The sequence below is a fragment of the Gymnoscopelus microlampas genome (assembly GCF_963454915.1).
Source record: "Gymnoscopelus microlampas genome assembly, chromosome: 17".
NCBI lineage: Eukaryota > Metazoa > Chordata > Actinopteri > Myctophiformes > Myctophidae > Gymnoscopelus > Gymnoscopelus microlampas.
The window spans coordinates 11,959,719-11,985,367 of record NC_139954.1 but is presented as its reverse complement, the minus strand read 5'-3'; the positions used below and the strand labels follow the sequence as shown (position 1 = coordinate 11,985,367).

General features: G+C 41.3%; 1 protein-coding gene across 2 annotated transcripts in view; it reads left to right on the top strand.

The window, feature by feature from the left end:
• Window positions 1–15,837, top strand: part of gdap2 (ganglioside induced differentiation associated protein 2) — a 58,803-nt gene extending 42,966 nt beyond the window's left edge. Inside the window, exons 14-15 of one of the 2 annotated variants that reach the window (XR_014602701.1) lie at window positions 11,440–12,563; window positions 12,643–15,837. Coding sequence is in view for 1 of the 2 variants with exons in the window: in XM_084084329.1 (XP_083940455.1) it covers window positions 11,440–11,478 (39 nt within the window). In the remaining variant the exon portion in view is untranslated. Of the gene's footprint in view, window positions 1–11,439 lie in introns of both variants that reach the window. The other variant, XM_084084329.1, reaches the window with a different exon arrangement.
• Window positions 15,838–25,649: the final 9,812 nt, after the last annotated feature.

The following is a 25,649-nucleotide window of genomic DNA, read 5'->3' as shown; positions in this document are numbered from 1 at the left end:
TTCCACCTGATTGGCCTACCCCCGCTGTCAATCACAAAACAATGAGCGAGGGCGCTGATTGGCTCGGTTAGTTGGTAATTCCGCTAGAAACTCCCACAATGGGCAATCAGGCCAGACTCACTCCTGGAATCAAATGGAAATGAGATTTCCGGAGGGAGGGTTTACCAGGCTAGGTAGACTCTGTCTACCATAGAAATATTATTTCTCCTTTTTTGTATTATGAGCTCTTCCTCATCTGGACTTTTAACCACTAGTGAAAACCACACAGACATATGACTTTTTTTTTTAAAGTATGAAATATAAACCCTTGTCATTGAGAATAACCCTAACCCAAAAAAACACTTTGTTAGTTCAGTTGGTTAACGTTATTAGATTGGGAGTTGACTGGGCTATTGGGATAGAGCTGTGTTGTAGCGACAAAAAGTTAAACATTTTAAATGTTTATACACCATATGAGTGCTATCAAATGAGGATGAGAATCTCAGCAGAATGGCATTTATTATGTCTTTCATTCAGGATAATCCTTCTTTCTGTATCTATGTTGTTGGTGACATGAATGGTGATGTGTCTGATGCGAACTCGGGTAAGCTTATTTGGTAAGCATGTAATGCAATTTTGTGTAGACAGTGGAGTGGATTGATTTTATCTAGCAAGGTTCTTTTGCCTGATAATAGCTATACTTCTATTAGCGAGGCTTCGCACACTACTTCCTGGCTTGATCATTGCCTCTGTACAGTGGATGCTTATGACTCTATAGGTAAAATGGAGATTGGTTATGATCTGGCTACCACCGACCACATACCCTTTTGTGTAGTGTTAAATACAGGCAATCTATCGGTGTTGCCTGTGGATAACAGCTTTAAGTGCAGGGAAAATAGACTGGGCTAAACTGACCAAGAGAGATCTTGATAAATATGTAAATCTTTCTGATGCCTTGCTAGGGTAACAGGTGCCAAAAGATGCACTATTGTGTTGCGACATGAACTGCAGGAATGTGCAACACTGTAATGATGTATCTTCCCTGTATGAATGAGTCCCTCTGTATTTCCAGCAGGCCTCTCCACAACATAGGTCAAAAGTATGTAATGCTAAGCCAGGGTGGAATAATCACATTCAAGAGCTTTATGCAGAGGCTAGAATGGCTTTTAAAACATGGGCTTATTAAAAGAAATATAATGAGGTCAGATTCACTGGCAAAGAAGCTGCAAAAGAATAATATATCAATGATTTCTGGAAGAAAATAAAAATGATCAATAACTGTAAAACATCTCCATCAAATATAGATGGTGTGAGTGGTTCTGATGACATTTCACAGTTATGGCAGAAACGGTATTCTGAGCTGTTTAACTGTGTAAAATGTTGATTTTAATGATGAGGTGATTGTTATTCCTGCTGAAGTTCATGAAGCAGTTTTGAAGCTAGGAGATAATAAGGCCTGCGGTCTGGACAATATAACAGCTGAACATCTTAAACTAGCCAGTAAGAAACTGTGTCCTTTGGTTGCTATGTGTTTTACAGGTTTTTTTGTTCATGGGTTTTTACCTGTTTCCATACTCTCTGTTGTGTTAGTGCCGGTCATTAAAGACAAAGTGGGTAAGCTAAACAGCTCAGATAATTGTAGGCCAATAGCCTTGGCCAGAGTTTTGTCCAAAGTGCTAGAGACAATTCTACTGAGTAGACTTGAGATGTTGATCTTGTCTGCTGATAACCAATTTCAAACGAAAACATGGTACTGATTTGTGTATTTTTGCTCTTAAAGAGATTTTAGATAAATATAGTAGGCAGAATTCTACTATGTTTGTATCTGTTATTGATGCTTCTAGGGTGTTTGACCGCATTAATCATGAAACGTTATTTTTTTAAACTGACACAAAGAGGGGTCCCTAGTTTCTTAGTCAGAATCTTGGTGTTCTGGTATGCACACCAGACGATGAGAGTAAAATGGGGGAAGTCAAGACAGACAATCAACCTTCCCTGACTTCTATCTGGCTGGACTGCCCTTAGTGTTTGCAGTGAGATTACTTATTTGGGCCATATTATCTCCAATGACCTTTGAGATGACAAAGACATCTATAGACAGCGGCGGAAGCTGTATGCCCAAGCGAACATGCTGTGTCGCAAATTTAGCATGTGCTCGGTACCTGTGATGATCTCTCTCTTTAGATCCTTTTGTACACCACTGTATACTGCCCACCTTTGGTGTCGCTACAGACAAGGCAGCATCAGACGACTCACAGTGGCTTATAATGACTGCATGAGGCTGCTGTGAGAGCTCCAAGAAGCTCCAGTGCAAGCCAGATGTTTGTTAGTGTCGGGGTACCCACCTGCTCTGCTACATGACCTTATGCACAGATTTATGTGTAGGGCATCTGAGTCAGTAAATGACATCATCGCTGTCTTAACGGACACTACACGCAGTTCTGTCAGGTTCTTTTCTAGACTGTGGAACCATTGGCGCACATGTTTGTATGTCAGAAACTGAACAATGTGGGCTAGTTGCATTTTATTTTCTAAATTATTTATTTTATTGTGTTTTGTATAATTTTGATATGGATCTCCCTGGGTCTGAAATAAAGATTTAGTTGAACACACACTGACTCATACATTCATTCATAACGCGTGCACACATACAGACACACACGTAGGCTTTCAACAGCTTTCACCATTTCTAAATGATGATGGGTTAGCCACCAAAGCAGAGGAGAAAGGCTCACCAGCCAAAGCATACCTGCGTTCTTTGGCTCGTTGGCTGGTGTTGGTTCACGTTTCCACCCTGGATGAAGGATCCACATTGACGTTTAAACGAGGCCCTAGCCAAGCCCCAACTGCACATAAAACACATCGAAATGTGTTAATACACAGAGATGAATTGGGCTTTTCATTGTATCCCACCTTTCTGGGGTTGGTTTTGCCGCTAGGCAAATTTTTCTTGGCTGTATTCTATTCAAACAGAGAGGTTTTCCTTCATCTCTGCCTGTTCATACAGCTACCTTTATGTACTTCTATTAGGCCGAGCTATAGCATTTATTTATTTTATATTTGATGAGTGACTGCTGCAGGCTAATCACAGGTTAATTGCTGTTCACCGTAAAGTGCGTGCGAGCATGTACACACACCTCACCTACACAATGTGTTCCAAATAACAGGAATGGTTGGGGCGTTTTGACAAAAGGAGGTATGAGTTACACACTAGAAGTCATAATATATATTTATCGTCTGTCGGGTGGAAACCTCATATGTCCAAAACTGTTACTCTTCAAGATTGAAATTGAAGTAGGAAAAAAAATACTGAAAATAGCAGATCTACAAGCCCAACGCATCGCAATATGAGCTTGTTGATGGGCTATTTTCACTGTGTGTTTTTGTATGGCAACTTTTGTGCAACAAAGTACAATACAGGTGTTATGGTCTCCAAAGAATGCAACAACATAACAAGTGGCTCAAGAATGGAGACCCCAACATAAAGGATAGGACACCACAAAATGGAAAGTTTCAACGTTTTTTATTAAACATCTTTTCCCCAAAGAATAAACTTAAATCGGAGGGGAAACAAATGAACTCAATGTGAATACTTTACCAAATGAAGGTGAACTCAAAGAACCAAAAGAGCCTGGAGATGCTGGCCAAAATTAACATAATGGAGGGGGAACCAGGCCACCCCCTGTTAGCCTGGCGTAGCTAGACTATATCACTGCGTGGATATGAGTCTGGTGCTTCCAAGAGGACGTTTTTCTTCCCAAGGGGCGGGATCAAAACAATAGCCTTCGACACAATTGGTTAGACCTACAACCAACTACCAGTCTCCCATATTCGAATACTGAGCCCTGATTGGTTCCCCACGTCTCCTGGAACAGGAAATGGATTCTCTATGGAGCGGTGCCAGACCCAAGTCGCAGAGTGCAATTTTCTTTTGCACTCGCAGATTCGTCTGGTCCCAGGCTAACCCCCTGTAGGGACGTTGAAGCTGCTCCCCCCTCCCTAACTGAAAAGACCAATCTCTAACTAAACTATAAACTAAAAGAGTGACTACCGGCCATCTCCAGGCTAAACTAAAATAAGAAACAAAACAAATTAATGAAGAGGCTATCTAGCTTAACTACTGGCAGTGATGGTTTAAGCTGTTGCTGGGTCTGTGTCTGTCTGTCTACTCTACACACTGGCCAGGCTGGCTTTTAAAGGAGTAGTCTGCAGCAATTAGGATTTGGGGAATCTGCTGCAGGTGTGCCAGCCTGATGGGGAAAAGGAGAGAGAATGATTGGCACAGCCACCAATGAATGAATGAGCAGTGAGCGATGTCATGGCCTCACGCAACACAGGGTTAAGTGGTTAATTAGACAAATCGATTTAGTCGATGACAAAAATGTATACACGTTTTTGATTCGTTATAGAAAATAGTTTCGATATTTAACATGAAAACCTGAAATATTTTTTTGTATCTGAGCTGCCAAAAAACAGCTATATCTTTAAAGGACAACTTTGTTTTTTTACAACCAAGGTTTATATTTTAGCTTGTAATTAAAGTAAATAAAATATGAGTGTTTCATTTACTGTTTTCTATAGTTTTAGCAATTTTCGCGATCTTTTTTTACAGTGGGCGGGGGCATTCTGTCCGGTGGCTAAATATGCCTTTTTTACACAATAATAAAGGTCCTGTGGTCTTTGATGGCCAGATGTGAGTTATTGGGGGCTAGAAGAGCTACTTTAAATAATAATAAAGAAAACGCTGGGTTATTGTGTAAAAAAAGACATATTATAGCCACCGGACAGAATGCCCCCGCCCACTGTAAAAAAGATCGCGAAAATTGCTAAAACTATAGAAAGCAGTAAATTACATTTTTTTTTAACACACATCTTTTATTTACTTTATTTACAATCTAAAACATAAACCTTGGTTGTAAAAAAACTAAGTTGTACTTTAACATACGGGACTCATGACTACTAATAGATAACTTGCATCACCTTGTGTGTAAAAAATAGCCATAACAGCAGCTTTACAGCTTAAAAAAGCATACTTGTTTGTCATTATTTGCTCCCAATCTCGTTGTAAAGTTCTAGCGGCAATTTTTGCCCACTCTGTCTCAAAAATCACAGTTTCTACTCGCCTTCTAAACTTTTGTGACTTCCCCCGTCAACGTATTATTGTGTTTTACTGGAATCCTGACCTCAGGCTGATCTCTGCACGCTAACAGCTAGACACGGAACATGCTTTTAAAGGCCACGTGTTTATGGTTTTGACTCATGGGTGCCTTGTTATAGCAATCACCATTTATCAGGAGTTTTTGAGAGAGGTAAAGCAGAGCCCGAGAAAGCAATATGCAACAGAATGGTGTTAGTGAAATAAAGCAGAGCATCTGGCGGGGTTGGCGTTACTATCAGCTAATGGTTGTAGCGTGTTATTAATGTTGTTGCAGTGTGTCGATACATGTCAGTCTGTATGTATCCGTGTGTAGACACGGTGTTAAAACAAAATGGTGAGACTTTATATTAAGGTCGGGTCTATAATGCATTAGAAGCGCATTTATAATGCATTATAATGTACTTCATAACACTCGTTATACATGTTTATAAATATGCTTAACAAACTTATAACAAGGTTTATGAAGTATCATAAGTGCTGGTCATAATGCATTATGATCTCAGCAGAACAACACATCTATACTTGGCTCCCTCCTGATCATTTTTTTTTTACATAAATCTTCTTTTCTGGGGGTCCCTGGCACAAAACATTTTCAGATGCGGGGGCCTTGCGGGTCCTTGGCACGTACAAGTTTGAGAACCACTGAGTTTGTACACAGACCGTTATGCTCCCACAAGTTTACACTGTACAATTTAGGCATTTAGCCTAACTTTAGCCTAAATGGCTCTTATCCAGAGCCATTTAGAGGTAAATAGCCACATAATGCTCACAAAATTGTACTAGCGTTTTACCGTCTTCTCTGCACTGACCCATCTGAAAATAAAGCTTAAAAATGCCAAAAACGTTTGTGTGTGGCTCTGCATGTGGCCATGTGTTTATCTTCACGTCTCTGCCTGCCTGCGTGAATGAGAGATTGATTAATCACTCCGCTTACTCAGCCTCGATTAAAGTGACATTGTTCTGTCGGACCTCCCTTTGAAGTTGCAAGGGTCTGTTATGTGCCGTATGTTGGTCATGTGGGGATAACCTGGAACCGAGCGCACGGTTAACGAGGGCGTTTGGCGAGGCTTTCAAGGACGAGGTCTGGTTGTGTACAGAGGAGAAATTATTCCAAAAAAAACGAAACGTGTCTCTGACCAGCGAAAGTGTCTGTCTTGCCCCATCAGCACCTCCTAGACGTGTGAAAACAAATGTTTTTTGTTTTGTCACATGAACAGAAGCAGGTGTCCACACGTAGTTTAAAGAAAACCAGGGTTTTTCCTTAAAGGGATAGTTCACCCAAAAAAGAAAATTATAGCGATTAGTCACCCCATGGAGACTTGAATAAATGGATATTTTTTATTTTTTGTCACATTTGTAAGCCAATCATTTGATGGTCAGTGGTTCCGGCAGGAGACACAAAGGAGACTCTTTATGTCTCCTACCGGAACCCCTGCCGGTCATCAAATTATTGGCTTAGGAATGTTTTGGACATCAGGTTTTCACCCGACAGAGACGATCTACATGAATCCAAACCATAATATTTGGACTAATACTTTGCAATTAATGATCTTTGTTAACCACTTAAGCACATTGCGACGAGTTGTGAGCTTGTAGTTTTTTAAACATTTCTCAAATCTTTAAGAAAAAATTGCCTGTTTGACAGTGGTTAAAAGTGTTTTTCCATCATTAGGTTTGATGTTCCCACAATATTTATATTGTTAATTCACCCGTAATAAGACTTAATACTTGACAGTTTGAAAGCTTGTGGTTTGTGTTGGCTCATACCAAGAACAAACACATACATGGCCGGGTGTTCTGCTGAAACTGGGATGCTGTCCGAGGTGCAAAATTGAACCCGTCAAGTTGTTATTGCTCTCGGGAGATTCACCGAGAGAAGCCTTGACATTTACAACTCTTTTCCTCATCACGCATTCTTTGATTGTGACTCGAGCCAGTTGTGTACACTGTACAGCTTTGTCGTGCTTTTAAGTTGTGCTTTTGGTAGTTACTGGTGCAGTAATAGATCACTATTTGTAAGTGGGGTCCTTGGGGTGGTTCCAGGGGGTCCCCAGCAAAATTTGTTAAGATAGCATCACAAGCATTTTAACCACTTGATCCATTTTATATACTTTGGCTATTCAAAAATAGCAGATCTACAAGCTCAGAGCTTGTACATCTGCTGTTTTTGTTTTATACATGTTTTATATTGAAAACGTTTTTGATATATGTTTTTTATACAGTTGGGGGTCCACGGCCAAATGCATATCAATTTGGGGGTCCTTGACATGAAAAGGTTTGAGAACTACTGCACTAGGGGTTCACGCGTTTCATTGTCGATGCAACACAGCTGTCACAACATTGCCCGCAGTGACATTCTTAAGTGATTGATAAAATTCTTATGTAAACAAATAATCAAAAGAAAGTGATACATCCACGGAAACTTTTTAAAAAGGTACAGAATAAAAGTGAAACCTTTCCCCCAAAATATTTCATTTAATTTGAATATTTTGGCGGGTCCCAAAATGTTTGTTTTGGACACGTTGTCTATAGCAGTGATTCTCAACCTTTTCAGGCCAACCCTCCAAAATAATCATATTTGAACTGGGGACCCCCCCAAAATAATCATATTTGAACTGGGGACCCCCCCCCCCCCAAAAAAAAAAATACAAATCATATTTGAACTGGGGACCCCCCCAAAATAATCATATTTGAATTGAAGCATTACATTTAGTTTGTGAAAATAGCTGACCTACTGTAGATCAGCTATTTTCACAATCTTTGTCTCTTTCTTAATTATTTGACAATTTGGCCAATGTTTGACCAGTTTTCATTGTATAGTTTGTTGATTACTTTTGATTTTATTTTTTTCTCCTTTAAAAAAAAAAGTATTAAAAGTCCTTAAATGGTCACTTTACTGGACCCTTGGGGTCCCGGCCCACAGGTTGAGAACCACTGGTCTATAGCAACTTTAAAGGTGCAATAGACAATATTCAGCTACACATCACAACACCTCTGTTGTGCAATAGACAATATTCAGCTACACATCACAACACCTCTGTTGCATAAAGTTCCTTAATTTCCCTGAATCAGAGGATTGTGCGGGGAAAACAGTACTTTCCCAAAGAAAACCGAAGCATTGGATAATGGCTTACAAAGATTATTATTTCGCAATCATAATACTATATATATTATATATATATATACATACTGTATATATATCTTTTTTTCTGTAGGGGGTGATGCTTTTTATCTGCACCTTTTTAAAACCCCTGTGGACGTAATGTTTTCTTTTTATTATTCGTTTACATAACAATAAAAATGTTATCGATATCACCTTTGAGTGAGACCTTTAATTGTTATTGTTAGATGGATAGATTGTTAGATCCTGAACAGATCTAGCTTCCTTCTCTCTGTAATGAGTGGAGTGGGAGGTGTTAATAGCCCAGGGTAACTAAACTACTGCACTACAGAGGACTCTGCATGTTAAACCCAGTTGGCCGGCGAGGCGTTCAGCTCATCAGCACCTTGGTACGGGTCCAGCCAGGCCTCCTTGAGAAGCCTCAGTGAGAGAGTGGACACGTTCAGTTCAGTTCAGTGTTTATTTATTTATAGTGCAACATCACCCCAAAGGGGTCTCTGTACACTTCACACAACAAATTATAGAACAAAAACTCAATAGCAAAGAATATACTGTGTAAATTTGCCAGCACGTATGATCAAACAATCAATATGCGGCAGTTCACAGCTGTAAATGTACAAACCAGCAAAAAAAACAGTATTTAAAACCACAGGGTAAGAAGAGGTGAACATAAAATCAATTAAGCTAGGGGGAATCGTAATGCAAGGAAAAAATATGGGTTTTACCTAGATTTTAAAAAATCCCAAAGAGCCTTTCATTGCTTTAGCAGAGTCATTCTCAACTTTTTTTTATATATCGTCGCTGTCGGACAGAAACCTTATCTCCATATTTAAACCTTTTTGTGTTTTTTTCCGCAAATGAACGCCCTACTTGATCAGACTACAGCGTCACACAAAAGTATCAAAAGTAGCAGATTCGCAAGCTCCAAACGCGGCACGAAGCGACGCGTTTTGAGCTTGTAGATCTGCTACTTTTGCTATTTTTGAATCCGAATCCTGAAAAGTAAGTTTTGGACATATGAGGTTTCCACCTGACAGAGACGATATATATAAAGAACCCCAAGTTTGATAGGCATTTGGCCACGGATGCCATTTTTACATGATTCCTATCTCTGCAACCCCAGTCGACGCTGTAAAAGCCTCACTGTTACTTTAGCTCTGAGAGTGTACAAATGGAACCATTTGGTTACAGACCCGTAAGGGACCATTTGGCTCCTAAATATCAGTCATTTAGCTGGGGACCCCTGTGTGTTGGGATCAGATAAACATCGAATTGAGATTTTTGAATTCGGACAAGAGATGAACTGACCGATGCACACGCACAAAGCCTTATTTATGAGGCCTTGCATTACTGTAGATCTATGCACATACAGCAACACACAACATGCACAAATACACGATACGCAACACGCACAACTACTCAGCCTTATGATGGTGGTGTGCTGTGTTTTATTGCTGATAAGCTTGTGAGAGAGTGACAGATGGGCGGAAGGAGGATGAGTCGTGCGCTCCCGACAGATAGCAGAGTTCCTGGAACAAGTGGTGAAGTGATAAACAGCAAATCGTGTGCACTTTAAAAGCCTCTCAAAGCCCGCCCGCCCCAGTTCAAAATGTCCAGGCTCCCCTTGATGGTCTTTCATCTACAAAAGTGATTTATGCTTGGCTCCATACGTACGTCACATTCCCTGCTAGCGAGATTGTGGTGCACACAACTAGTGCTGCTTCAGTCGGTGAGAATCATGAGTTTCAAACCCTTTGTTTTGTTGTCTCCGCCAGGCCGAAGGTGTGGCCGAGACTATGTTTTGACCCCTGTCCGTCCGTCTGTGAACAGCTAATCTCCTGCACTGTTTGCCCGAACGACGTGAAACTTTGCACGCACATTATGTCTATAATCATGTGATCTGTCCGATTTTGTATTGTCCATCCTGATTGTCTAAGATTGGCATCTAAAGTTTGCAGGAGTGACTTGTTTTTAACAAAATGCCTCAAATCATGAACTCAGCGTCTGAGTGTCTGTGCAATAACTTAATCAAGGACCCCCAAATTGATATGTATTTGGCCGCGGACACCCATCTGAAAAGAGTGTTCCTGGGGCCCCTTGAGATTTGTTAAAAAAAATCTAAAATATTCAATATTTAAAAAAACATGTAAAAGCTCGCAGCGCAGCACGAAGTGACACGCTGCGCTTGTAGATCTGCAATTTTTGAATAGCCAACGTTTAAATAGAAAAAGTGGTTAAAATGATTGTGATGCTATATTAACTACTTTTGCTGAACTATCCATAGTCCTCCTTCGAGACACGGAGTGAGTAGACAGAAATGGTACCGTATTATAGTACCAATGGGTGAAGTCGTCCTTCAAGTGGTTTATTCTTTTTTTTTGGGGGGGGGGGGGAGGGCTTTTTTTTTTTTCTTACATTTTTATCCCACGATTTTTGTAACAATTTATTTTCTCCCGGTGCCAATTTCCTAAGTGATCCTGGGCGCTACACCAGCGCTACACCAGTCCCCCACAGCGTAGGGAGGCCAGGGCCGAGCTCATGCTTCCTTCAATGCATGAGAGCCAACTGACCTTCTTGTCACCTGACAGCGGGGAGTTTCCCTGGTAGGACGTAGCGCGTGGAAGGAACGCGTTATTCCAACCAGTTCCCTTCCCCTCCATCAGGCGCCCCGGCTGTCATGGGGGAGGCGGTATAGCGACCAGGATTACTACATGTTTTTGTGAGGGTATTAACTACCCTAGGAGACACGGGGAGAACATGCAAACCCCACACAGAGTAGGCCCTTTCGCCAACCCCACCTAGGGTATGGGCGCTGATGACGCGGAGGAGAAGACACGCCCCCAGCGTCCCCGGCGGGAATCGAACCCAGGACCTTCTAGCTGTGAGGCGACAGCGCTACCGACTGCGCCACCGTGCAGTCGGTAGCGCCCCCCCAAACCCCCACGGTTTGCCGTGGCTTTTTAATGCCTTTATAGATAGGACAGTAGACTGACAGGAAATGGGGAGAGAGATGGGGAGTGACACGCAGCAAAGGTCGTCGGAAACGGGATTCAAACCCGCGACACGCTGCTATTGCAGCCTAGGGTGCCTGGACTGCCACGCTGCGGCCCAGGCCTCAACATGAGAACAGCGACCATCGTAATTAGATGATTACTAAACTTGTCTTCTCCTCTTGTTTCAGGTGAACGGGCCCTGCAGTCCCACCCAGCACGGTTTGTGACCGGACAGACGAATCAAGAAAGAACTCACCGCTGGGGATCGGAGGTGAAGGAACCATCCAACAGAAGCCCTCCTGGCAGCCGCCATGTTGCTAACGATGATTCTGCAACTCCCAAGACCTTGTCAAGGCTCTGGGCCTCACTGAGGAAACTGTTGGCTGAGGACGTACTATGTAAAGACGAGATGTATAAGATACAGTAGAGGTAAAAGACTGGCTTTTCTGAACAGCGGGTTGTAAAACCTTAGAAATTGTCGGAAGAATTTACAGAGATGGACGTACCGTACGGCATTTGTCCGGCATTCTACTGTGCTCGTGGGCCCGCCCCGGCTTGTTCTTTTGTCGACGTTCCGAGGTTGTTGTTTTTTTTACTACGTCTTAAAGCCCAGAGGTTGGTATTTGTCCCATCTCCTCTCCAGGGAGATCTTCAACATCATGGATCTTCATTTGGAATGTCTGTGCTTGTCGAGGGGATTGTTGAGAGCGTTCTACAGCGCGTGGCTCTGTTTGGGACGTCTCCTGTACTATGAGGTCATTGTATGTGGTGGAGGACCACAAGTGAAGGTCTTCCGCCGTTTATCTCAAAATACCTTTCTTGTACAGAGCATACATGCCTAGACCATATATACCCGACCAGACCCCCCTATGTATCCTACCATACCGCAGTGCTTCTCAACCTGTGGGTCGAGACTCCCAGGGGGCTCCCCACATGATTTTGGCGGTGTCCCCAGATGACAGTTAAATGGCAATTTAAGGACTTTTAAGATCTTTTTAATACAAAAAAATATATGAGAAAATGAAATGAAAAAAGCTCAACAAACTATACTATTAAAAACTGGTCAAACATTGGCTAAATTGTCAAATAAAATAAGACAGAGGCAAACATTTTGAAAATAGCCGATTTGCAAGCTTGCAACGCTTGTACTGTAGATCGGCTATTTTCACAATATTTATCTGTGGAACAGAGTCAAACTAAATGTAATGCCTCAACTCCTACAAGTGCTTGTCAGGGTGGGAGGTCCCCAGTTCAAATATGATTATTTTGGGTGGTCCCCAGTTCAAACATGATTATTTTGGGTGGTCCCCAGGTCGAATATGATTATTTTGGGGGAGTCCCCAGGTCAAATATGATTATTTTCAAATATGATTATTTTGGCGGGTCCCCAGTTCAAATATGATTAAGGTTGAGAACGACTGCCATACCCTATGTACCCTACCATACCTTCCGGACCCTATGTACCATGACATAACATTACACAACAACACGTCAACATAGCCACGCACTACACTCTTGTATTCCTTATAGCTGCATTCAAAAGACCATGGAGGAACTCAAGAACACTGGATCCAGAATGACATTCTCTCTCTCAGGAATGTGAATACAATCAAGACTGATCTCCACTCCTTACAGCAGTGTATGTGTGTGTGAGAGGCTGATCTCTCCTCCTTACAGCAGTGTATGTGTGTGTGAGAGGCTGATCTCTCCTCCTTACATCAGTGTGTGTGTGTGTGTGTGTGTGTGTGTGTGTGTGAGAGAGGCTGATCTCTCCCTCCTGCAGCAGAGTTTGCTAGTGAATGTGTGAGTGCTGCTGGGTCCACTACATCTCAAGGACCACCCAAATTGATATGCATTTGGTCGCGGACCCCCGATCTGAAAATGTTTGGTGCCAGAAAAGATTTGTGTAAAAAAAAAAAAAACATTCAACATTTTCGAGAACATGAGAACCACGAGAAGCACTACATGTGTGCTTTGTCAAGTGCGTAACGAGAAACACAATTTAACAGTTAATTTCATCACTTAATTGTCCCCTTTGTGCGTGTGTGAGAGTGATGATGTTATATTGAAGGATAACCTCTCAAAAGTATTCATCAATCATGTCTGAAATTTTTGTTTTGGTATTTAATCACTTTTATTTGCACACAGTTCACTACAATTTCATGTGTATTTCACAAACTAAACCTGGGTTTACAGGGTATCTGTAATTAATGAATGAATAGTGTTTTTGTTTTACATTTCTGTGTAGCAAATGGGTGGGCTTCACTGCGGTGGTGTTGGGGGTCCATAACAATGTGAAGCTCGCTGTGCCATGTACTTTCTAGCACTTGTTGTATTGACTAAACACCACTGGTTCTCAAACTCAAGGTCAGCCAAATTTATATGTATTTGACCGCGGACCCCTTCTGAAAAGGTTTTGTTCCAGGGACTCCCCATAAGAGATAAGATTTATTTTCCAATAATGCCGTGGGCGTTATTTTTTTGTATTGGATTTCCCATAGGGTCATCTTAGATCACGTCATATACTGTAAGAACTATGCTCCAGAAATGAACAAATCCCCCCTGCGATTTTACTGGATCTGGATATGAAGCATCAAAAAAAGTACAAATTTATCCAAAGAGTAAGATTTTTAGTTTTTTCTCCAAACACAGACGTTATCAAATGTAACTCAATATCATAAACGACACAGAGTCACATACGTGACAAAATTGCGGGGGTGGTTTGTTTAATTTTGGAAAACAGTTCTTATATGACGCAATCTAAGATTCAACTATGGGAAATCTAATACAAAAAATAACGGCGGGACAGTGGGAGTGACGTCAGGACTTTGGTTACGCTATGGATCAGTGTTTTTCAACCCTTTTCATATCAAGGTCCATTATTTATTCGGCATTTGAGCCACGGACCACCGTTTGATGACATTTTGCCTCTCAGACCCAAAACTTTGAATATTTTGTTATCGTTGGATAAGCTTTTGTCCACAATTCCATGCTGTATTGATGTTGGTGCCATAGGAGTGATAACAGGCAAACGTTCATCAAAATAAGAATTCTTCTACATTCTCTAATTGTGTAGACTTCTTATAAATGAAGTAATGCAGATGTTTGACAATAATTTAACTCTTGAGAGCCTAACATTTATTTAATTTTACGCTCAAGAAATAAAAATGTACCCAATAAGGGTCCATTTGGTTACCAACTCTCCATTTAGCATGGGGACCACCTGGAACCCCCTCAAGGACCACTGGTGGTCCCTGCACCACTGGTTGAGAACCACTGCTATAGATGCTTCTTTTCACACACTCACTATAATGTGCTGTGCACTGTAACTTCCCACACTCTAGTTATAAGGACACACACGTCTTTAAATCATCGCATTATAAGTGCTGGCAGGAGGAGGAGGGCCCCCTCGTATTTCCCGCCAAGATTAAATCTTTTTTTCCTCAGATATCCCTTCCATAAAGAGTGATGTCACTGAGAACGTTTTATCTGACATTCCCTCCCGTAGCGCTGGGATATTTTTAAACCATGCCGTCTTGACAGATCGATAAGCTGTCGGGAGTTTTTAGTCGGACACGTCCAGAGATCTTGATTAAAGTTTGGCCGACCAGCGTGAGATTCCACAGAGTGAGTGAGCAAGTGGAGCGTGCGTGTGTGCGTGTGTGTGTGTGTGTGTGTGTGTGTGTGTGAGTGTGTGTGTGTGGTAATCGTAGTGGCCCCGGGGTACGAGAATCTTACTTCTGACGGCTAAAGCCTCATTTATACTTAGTTGTGTGCCGGTGTCGTGCTCTGTAAATGGCAGATCTACAAGCTCGCAATGCGTTGTGAGCTTGTATATCTGCTATTTAAGGCAGGCAACACCATTTTCGCTATTTCAACTCTTCCTGCAACTCCAGATGAACACAGACCAGTTCAGATGAGACGGAGTGTGAATCTCTCTGAACCCGTGCTTCTTAAACCGTTTCCTGTCAAGGACCCCCATATTGATATGTATTTAGGCGGCGGACCCCCATCTGAAACGAGTTCGTGCCAGGGACCCCCCAGAAGAATAAAAATTCCAAGCTTTTCAAAAGATAGCAGATGTACAAGATTGCAGTGCGGCACGAAGTGATGCGCTGTGAGATTGTATACCTGCTATTTTTGAGTAGCCAACTATGGACCCCCACCCAAGGACCCCACTTTGAGAGCCAATGCTCTGAACGATTTCTTTCCACATCTGTCCCTTTCCTTCTGCTGCTCTCTCTTTCCTCCACCTTCCTCTATCTCTCCATCTTGATTTTGTTTCTCTCTCTGAGCAGAAGCAGCAGTGCGGAAGTCCAGTTGTAATGTGAGACGAGACTCCGCACTAAAAAGTACTCCATATCCATAGACTCCCTGCTCTACAGATATATAACATCGGGTGCAAACCTCATATATCCAAAGCTGTTACTTTTCAGGATTCAAATTCAAACGTAGCAGATCAACAAGCTTGAAACGCTTCGTGCCACGTTTCGAGCTTGTAGATCTGTGTGACGCTGTAGTATGATCAAGTAGGCCGTTAATTTAAGGAAAATTACAAAAAATTAGAATATGGAGATAAGAGGTTTCTGCCCTCTTATCTCTGTTTTGGACATAACCTTGTATGTCACCATGTATGTCACCATTTCAATCAATGAATCAATCAATGTCCAAAACCATTTCTTTTTTAGCGGCGCTAGCCGCTCTATACCTTTAGGTATAGAGCGGTAGCCCTCTATACCTGGCTTTTGCGTCAACGTTCTGATTGGTCAGACACGTCAACAAAGTGATTGGTCAAGCTTCACGTGACACATGGCTATAAACACATTATAAACACTTATTGATGACAAAATGTATCAAAGGCGCCGCTACCTTCACACAGGTGTGATTTTTACTATTACCGATAACTAAATTGATAAAATAGTTAATATAGCCGATGACAAGCTTGTGGCCTTGTAGATCGGCTATTTTCACGACTTTTGTGCGATGAAGTACGACATTAATTTACGGGAAAAAAATCATAAAACGTGTGGTTCTCCCCAGTTGGTTGACCAATTGATCTCAACTTGCACACAGGCACATTTTTTGTGTCTGTAGTGTTTTCTAGATACGCCTAAAAGCAGTGGTGGAAAAAAGTACTTAAATTCTTTACTTAGTACTCAATTTCTTACTTAAAGGACGACTTCACCACTTTTCAACCTATCTTCATATAATAGGTCCTCACTAATGCTCATGATAAAATGGTACCATTTTCTTCTACTCGGTCTGTGTCTCAGAGGAGGGCTGTGGACAGTTCAGAAACCGTCTACCAGTGACATCATCGATGAGGAATCCAAGCTAATAGAAACTGCAGGCTTTCTATTCCTGGAAAGTTGCAATGCAATAATAGAAGCCATTGTTCTCGCGTTAATAAAAATCTAAATTATAAACTTGAAATCTTGTTGGAAAAAAAAATCCTGCCTAATGATGATGTCACTGGTAGACGGTTTCTGGGCTGTCCACAGCCCTCCTACGAGACACAGACCAAGTAGAAAAAAATGGTACGATTTTATCATGAGTATTAGTGAGGACCAATTATATGAAGATAGGTTGAAAAGTGGTGAAGTCGTCCTTTAAGTAAAAGTATCAATACTGCAATGTAAAAATACTCTGTTACAAGTACAAGTCTGGAATTAAAAATTTACTCTGGTAAAAATACAAAAGTATTGGCATCAAAATGTACTTAAAGTACCAAAAGTAAAAGTACTAGTTATGCAGAATAACCGTGTAAAAGGCTTTTGAAAATAGCAGATCTACAAGCTCAAAACGCGTTGCCATGTGACGTGTTGTGAGCTTGTAGATCTGCTATTTTCAAATAGCCAAAGTTTATATAGGGCTGAAGTGGTTAATATATGTTTTGTTCTAATAATCAAAATCTACAAAGTAACTAGTAACTAAAATGTTCAAATAATTGTAGTGGAGTAAAAGTTCAATATTTGTATCTGAGATGTAGTGGAGTAGAAGTAAAAGTATAGAAAAATGGAAATACTCAAGTAAAGCCCTTTTTTGTAGTGTGTGTGTGTGTGTGTGTGTGTGTGTGTGTGTGTGTGTGTGTGTGTGTGTGTGGGGCACATAATGTCTTTATTAAAACGGTCGCCCCAAAAAAAGTCATCCCGAGCCAAATCCGCCGGTATTCACCTGCTATAATAACGTAACCTCAGTACAACGTTGCCAAAATCTAACCTTATTTGACAGACAGGGGGAGAGAGACACCGGGACAGAGAAAGAGGGGAGCGCGACAGAGAGAGAGGAGGACAGAGACAGAGAGGGGAAGGGGGAGAGACAGCGAGAGAAACAACACGCTCAATACAGGACACTCAGCGTCGCCGTGTCCTCTGATTATAAGCGAATTTGGCTTACTTTTCACCACAGTGTTGCCATGACTGAAAATTATAAGCAACTTTGCCCTACTTTTACAAAATACTGTAAGGTGGATCTGCGATGCGAAGTGGACGACACGTTACGCTAGATACGCTAAATGTAATGTATTTGGCTGCGGACACCCATCTCAAAAAATGTCGTTCCAAGGAACCCCTCAAAGATTTGAGTTAAAAGTGTTCGCTTTAAAATATATATATATATTCAAAGATTTGCGCACACTTTCACGATTTTTCAAATACAGCTCACTCGGTGCCGCGCTATGAGCTTGTACTTGAGCTTGTAGTTCTTCTATTTTTGAATAGTCAAAGTATAAAATAATGGTTAAAGTGGTTACACAGATGCCTTCCCGGTCTTAAGCGGTTAAAGGAGAGATCCAGTCATTTTAGGTGTTTGCTTTGATGTGTCGGTAATCACTCACCAACATACCAGGGGCAGTTGACTTTGATTTTCATAGAAGCCCCTGTTGTCCATTGTGGAGAACCCTTCCACTGGCATAATGGAGTATTGTGTATAAAGGTGTGGTATTTGTTGATAACCATCCTGCCGTCTGCGCCATTTATGGTATCTTAAAACCACAGACTTTAATACAGGTTTTAATGCACTATACTAATTGCCAACAACGCCATATTGTAAAGATAGTTTGATGTTCCAGAGATGTGTAGGATGATGGAAGAATGGATGAGACATCACTCCAGCAGTGAGGTTCGTTGCTTCGGATTTATTTCATGGAACAAACAGAGTACAAACAGCATAGGGAGCCTCAGCTCCCCTCAGCCCTCCGGCCTCGGACTAGCACACCAAGTTAGTTACATTTCAGTCAGTCCTTTATAGCAGTGGTCACCTTTGAGATCTAAGAGGGGGTACGTGTTGAGTGTGACAGCCCTCAAAGGTGAACCCCCACTTCCCCTGGCCCTCCACATTTGCAACTGTAAAGAGGCAGGAAAAGAACGGTGTCAGCCTTGATCCCAAATGCATAGCCGCTATGTCTATCAACTAGAACAATAGCCAATGTTAATTGTCACCCCCACCAGGCTCCTCTCTGTCTGCAGCTTACTTGTGAAGTGAAGTCATCTTACATCTATGTATGTTATATGGAAATATATTACAAAGGAAAATCGCCTATTTTAGCAAAGTTCGTTTTATTCCACTAATCCTCATTATGCAGTGTCCTGACACTCAAACATGCACTGAATGTCCCTTATGAGCTGCCGTAAATGCAGAACGACGTGGAAGCTAGTCCTCTGTGTTGCCAGATTCTGTGAGAGAAACACGCAACCAGCTCCATGTCGTGCCAGTGGAAGGGGTATCCACAATGGACAACAGGGGCTTCTATGAAAAAAGTCAACTGCCCCTGGTATGTTGGTGAGTGATTAGCGACAGTGCGACACATCAAAGCACCTAAAATGACTGGATCTCTCCTTTAATGGGCCCCCACCATCACTTAATGCGGCCCGCAGGTTAATATTGGAATACTGATATATTATTGATTTCAGCTGTTACAATTCCAAACACGCAAACATGACCCGCTTTATTAGTAGCTTAATGACTAGTATAAAGAAATTAATTGTCTATTTTTGCTACTTTTGTGTGACACTGGTGTAGTACAGCATTAATTTGCGAAAAAAAGGTAAAATATGGAGATAAGAGGTGTCTGCCTTACAGTATATGCAATGTGGAGTGAGTGTGGAAATATAATGGCCCTCTCCATCATCAAAGTTGCATCACCCCTGATTCAGAACCTTGGCGTTGTCCTGGACAGTCAGCTCTCATTCATTCAGAACCTTGATGTTGTCCTGTCCCCCACTACATGTTGGATTCATGTTAAATGTGTTTTTCAGACATTTAACCACTTAAACCCTCAATACTTTGTAAACTTCACCTTAGGCTATGTACTTGGTCTGTCTTTTTTTACCTCTACTCCTAACCTCTTAATAGCCGATGTGCGTGCTCACAACGTGTCGCAGACGCATTGTGAGCTTGTAGATCTGCTATTTTCGGATAAACTTTGCACCCACTCTCCCAGTGGGTCGAGGTCTTCCTCCACCCACTGGGACCCACTTTGCCCCAAATTAAGCATGTCATTTTGTTATCAGATTATTTTACTAGAACAAGACAAGAAAGGCAAATGAAAACCATCTCTGTGATGGATTTGTGTTTTCAAAAGAAGCAAAAATAGCCGATCTACAAGCTCAAAACGCGTCGCACCGCGACATGTTTTGAGCTTGTAGATCGGCTATTTTTGCTACTTTTGTGTGACATAGAATGGCGAAGTACGGCATTCATTTACACATTTAGATAGAGATAAGAGGTGCATCTGCCCAACAGTATATGCAATGTGGCCCTCTGGAGTGAGTGTGGAAATATAGTGTCTCTCTCCATCATCAAAGTTGCCCACCCCTGGTCTATAGATACACCGCTGTTGCTGATCTAGGATCTGATCATTATTCTACTGTTGTTTATTGTTTGTTTATTGAATGGATCCCCATTAGATGACGCCAAAGCGACAGCTAGTCTTCCTGGGGTCCATATAAGATGCATACAAAAATAAAACATGGAAAATACATAATTACATTGCATTACATTATACAAAAATTAAATACAACACAAGATTAAGATTCCGGTCATGTGGTCTGCTGCAACAAGTGTGTCTTTAACGCTATTTTGAAGGATAATTTATTTTGTATAAGATGAACGTGAGATGGTAACAAATTCCAGAAGGATATAGCTCTATATATAACTGTATGTTTGAGTAGATTAGTTCTTGGGGCAGGAAGTGTTAAAAGGCCACGGCTGGCATTCCTGGTGAAATAATTGTGTGTGTTGTTTGAATTTAATAACTGTTTGCAAAAATAATCTGGTGTTTGATTTAAAATAATGTTCCTGAAGAACATAAGGAGACTACAGGCCAGTTTTTGTTCGACAGATAACGTCGAACAAACAGTTGCTCTTGTAAAAGAGCAACAGTGAAATGAATGGATTATAAATATCACGGTGTGCATTGGTTTGTGAGCTATGACCTTTGTGTTTGACCTCAGTGTGGATCCATTGTTGAGGGAGTGGATCAAGATCCTGATGCAGAGAACTACACCTTCTATAGACCATGCACACCCTGGTTGAATTACCAGAGGGTAAGAATGTAACCCTAACACCATGTAGCAACTCATAATGTAATAACGGCTCATAATGTAATAATGGCTCATAATGTAATAATTTAAATGTAATAAAAACTCATTATGTAATAATCAGCTCATAATGTAATAAAAGAATTAGCGCATAACGTAATAACAGATTTTTCTATAATGTAATAATGTGTTACATTATAAATCTCACGTGGCCGCTTATAATGTAATAAAAGTTCATAATGTAATAATGTCTCATATTGTTGAGAAAAGTAAAGTGTTACATCATAATAATCATTATCAGTATCATGGTCAGTATCAGTATCATGGTCAGTATCATGGTCAGTATCAGTATCTTAGTCAGTACCATGGTCAGTATCAGTATCATGGTCAGTACCATGGTCAGTATCATGGTCAGTATCAGTATCATGGTCAGTATCATGGTCAGTACCATGGTCGGTATCATGGTCAGTATCATGGTCAGTATCAGTATCATGGTCTGTTTCATGGTCAGTACCATGGTCGGTATCATGGTCAGTATCATGGTCAGTATCAGTATCATGGTCTGTTTCATGGTCATTACCATGGTCAGTATCATGGTCAGTTTCATGGTCACCATGATACTGACCATGATACTGGCCATGATACCGACCATAATTAACCATGATACTGGCCATGATACTGGCCATGATACCGACCATGATACTGGCCATGATACTGACATTAAACTGACCATGATACTGACACGATACTAACCATGATACGTATATGATACTGACATTATATTGACATGATACTGACCATGATACTGACATTAAACTGGCCATGATACTAACCATGATACTGACATTAAACTGACCATGATACTGACATTAAACTGACCATAATACTGTCATGATATTGACATGATACTGACATGATACTGACATGATACTGACCATGATACTGACCATGATACTGACATTCTACAGACCATGATACTGACCATGATACGTACATGATACTGACATTATACCGACCATGATACTGACCATCATACTTGCCAGGAAACAACAATTTGAGCCGTTATTGTCTCCGCCAGGCGAGAGAGTATGTTTTACCCCTGTCCGTCCGTCCGTCCGTCCGTCCGTCCGTCCGTCCGTCCGTCCGTGTGCTGAAACTGTGCACACACACTCCCTGGATGCCAAAGCCGAACATCTGCCCAAAATGTTCAGATTGTCCTGTTATAGCGCCACCAGGAGGCCGATTTGTGCAAAACACATTTTTGGATATCACTCCTACAGATTTTGTCCAAACCTCACTCAAATCGGTACACAGTATCTATATAGTCATGTGATCAACACGGGTCTCTTCGATTTTTCATATTCTATCCTGATTGGCTAAGATTGGCTTCCAAAGTTTGCAGGATTGGTTCGTTTTGAACAAAATGCCTCAAATCATCAACGCAGCGTGCGATTGCCGTGACATTTTGCGCACACCTTCCCACTAGGCCGAGGAAGAAATGGCACCCTTTTCACATTGGCCTGTTATAGCGCCACCAGCAGGTCTAATTTAGCAAAACACATTTTTGGAACAAAATGCCTCAAATCATGAATGCAGTGTCCGATTGAAAGGCCTAAGAAGAAATAGCACCCTTTTCACATTGGCCCATTATAGCACCACCAGGAGGCCACAATAACCTACCTGACCTGGCGGAGACCTGTGCTCCGAGGAGCACTTTTTCTGGTTACATTATGCAGTGTTATTACATTATGAGTGGCTACGCAAGGTTCTTAATGTAACACATTATTACATTATGGGCTCATGATTTTATTACATTATGAGCTGATTATTACATTATGAGCTTTTATTACATTTAGTTTATTACATTATGAGCTTTTATTACATTTAGTTTATTACACTATGAGCCTGCTCATAATGTAATACATTTACAGTAATAAAAGCTCATAATGTAAATTACATTATGAGTTACTACACACCTCCACTTGACTGAGCTGTGGGTTGCTTTTGGAACTGGGAAAAGTTTCCGAAACTTAGCAGCTCATGAGACGGCAAGGGCATTAGGCCCAGATCGATGCTTAGCCTTACCCATGTTCCATGCCTTTACTGGATGTGACACAGTGTCATCCTTTGGAGGCAGAGGCAAGAAGACGGCATGGGAGACCTGGAAAACCTATGGTGACGTCACACGTGCCTTCAGTTCCTTAGCTGCCACCCCAGACAAAATAGATGACTGGATGGCGCCTCTGGAACGATTTGTGGTATTGCTCTATGACCATACTAGCGGCCAGGCATCAGTGAACCAGGCACGGAAGCAGCTATTCACCTAGAAGGGCAGAACAATTGATGGACTCCCCCCAACACGAGCTGCACTGATTCAACATAAGAGGGCAGCCTACCAAGCTGGCCACTGCTGGGGACAGGCGATGGTTGCAGCCCCTGAACTCCCATCCCCAGGTGAATGGGGGTGGAAGAGGAAGGAGACAGGTGAATGCAAATAATTTAATCCACTTCTTTACACTTGTAAACCTGTGATCTGACAATAAAGCTGATTCTAATTTTGACAGGAGGATGGGAAGTGCACTGGACCACACAGAAGCGAGCCTGGCCTGTCGGGAACTCTTCCGCTGTGGTTGCAAAAAGGGATGCAGTGGACAATGCAGATGTGTTAAGGCAGCACAGTGTACTGCCCTTTGCTACTGTGGTGGACTGTGCAACTAACATTGTGTAGATTATCTGGCTTTATTGAATAGACCCCTTAACAGACGACGTCACACTGCTAAGAACCAGTATGTGCGGAACCAGTATGTGCGCAATGAAACCCATTCTATCAGGTCTCGCTAGGACGCACCTCACTAGCCAACACACAAGAGGGGGTTGGGGTGTGCTGAAACCAGCGCACCCCAAAACAACAGGTTGAGAATTGATTGCGTGAAACATTCACCTGTGCGTCCAGTCTCAATGTTGGTAAACAAATAGTTGGTCTATATGCCATTAGGCTATGACTCATGAGTACTCTGTCTTTGTTGTGTCTTATAGTCCATTTAAAATAATTATGCAATACTACTACTAATAAAAGAAACAGTGAAGTACTGCATTCTTGACTCTCACGTGTCAGTTTGAAAACATGTAGGCTACTGTACTACATCATTACATATTTTGATGGGTTTACAATTATTTAATTAACTCAATGCCAGATATATGTAGTTAGGTAGTAGCATGTTGTAAATAGTACCACTGTATTCCTCATCCTTGAAAATGTAGGATTAGTCACCAGAATCAAGATCCTAGGTGGTCTAGCACCTGAGTTATTGGTAAAATGACAGCAGGTGGCGGCCATTTTGGAAAAAGGCTGCCATGGTTACCACAGGACAAATCTGCGATGGCCCTATAGCCAAAAATGTTCCTTATGGAATGCCCTAACGGTGTGCCAAATGTCATGCTTTTATCGTAAAGTGTACGATTTTTGCCCGAAACGGCCGGACTAATATTGTGTTGAGTTTATGGTGGACGGTTAGCTTGGTTTGTTATCGGTTCATGAAATACCGATTGAAAAGTATTACAAAAAAATGACAAACATCACTGAGTTGTTAATTAGGTGTGTAAGCCTATTAGTGATCTGTTTAATGTTTTGTTTCAAATACACTTTCTTTTCTCTTTTTATCCCACGATTTTTGTAACCCATTTTTTTCACCCAGTGCCAATTGGCTAAGCTGTAATCCTGGGCACTACTCTCCCTCTGCCAGCCTGGGGGAGAGCCCCGAACTGAGCTCAATGAGCGTGTAGATCTGCTATTAAAAATATATATTTATGTATTGAATATGTATATTCTTTTAAAGCGAACATTTGTAACTCAAATCTTTGCTTCTAGGCGGGGGTCCCTGGAACAACATGGTCTCCCCTACGTCCGTGTTCAAATACATATCACTTTGGGGGTCCTTGACATGAAAAAGTTTGAGAACCACTGATATAGCATCATTTTTTAAAACAATTTGTAGACTCCCTCAGAAGCAAAGATTTGAGTTACAAATGTTCGCTTACAAATATATAAATATATATTCAACGATTTGCACATATTTTCACGACAAAAATAGCATATCTACAAGCGCATAGCCAGCCAAGGATATGAAGACTGACAGATGAATTCCCCCAATCACATGACACCCCTCTACTACTTGCCCCTTCCGTTCTCTGTCTCTGCCACATTCTCTGCTGTGAATCCCTATTCCCACAGAACCAACCTGGCAATCTGCACTGCAGGAGAGATGACTGAGAGCGACAGAGTCACAGAGCCCAAACAAATTAATACTAATCTAAATACATATGGAAGCCACACAAGACAGCACACACTGCCCATCATCTCAGTCTTGCCAGAGGGCTAAGAGTTCCTTTCTGATAACATTGGTGAGTTGCTACAAACTTTTGTTAGCTACTTTAGCAGCTAAGCAGGTGTTTTGTAGTGATACAAGGACAGGACTATTGCTAAAAATGCATTGCTTGATTTGTTTACCTCTTGTTCAGCATAAGGTATATTGAAGGACTTTGAATGAAAGAAATGTATTTCTGCAACAAAGGAATGTGGTGCTATGGATAATAAGAACAAACTAAACCAGAGTTGAGTTTGCTACTCTTTCTGTAAAGTGTTGAAAATGAAAGGTTTGAATTGTACATTGCAAAGGAAGGTATTTGATTATGGTTAAAAAACACGTCATTATTTCATGTCATTATAAGCACTTGAAAAAGGTTAAAAACAGTGTTTCATGAGTTAAAAACAACTGCTAAAAAAGAAAAAAGACAAGTTCATTAGAATAAGTGATGATGTCGAAGTCATCTGCCTTAATTCATTGTAAAGTAATTACAGT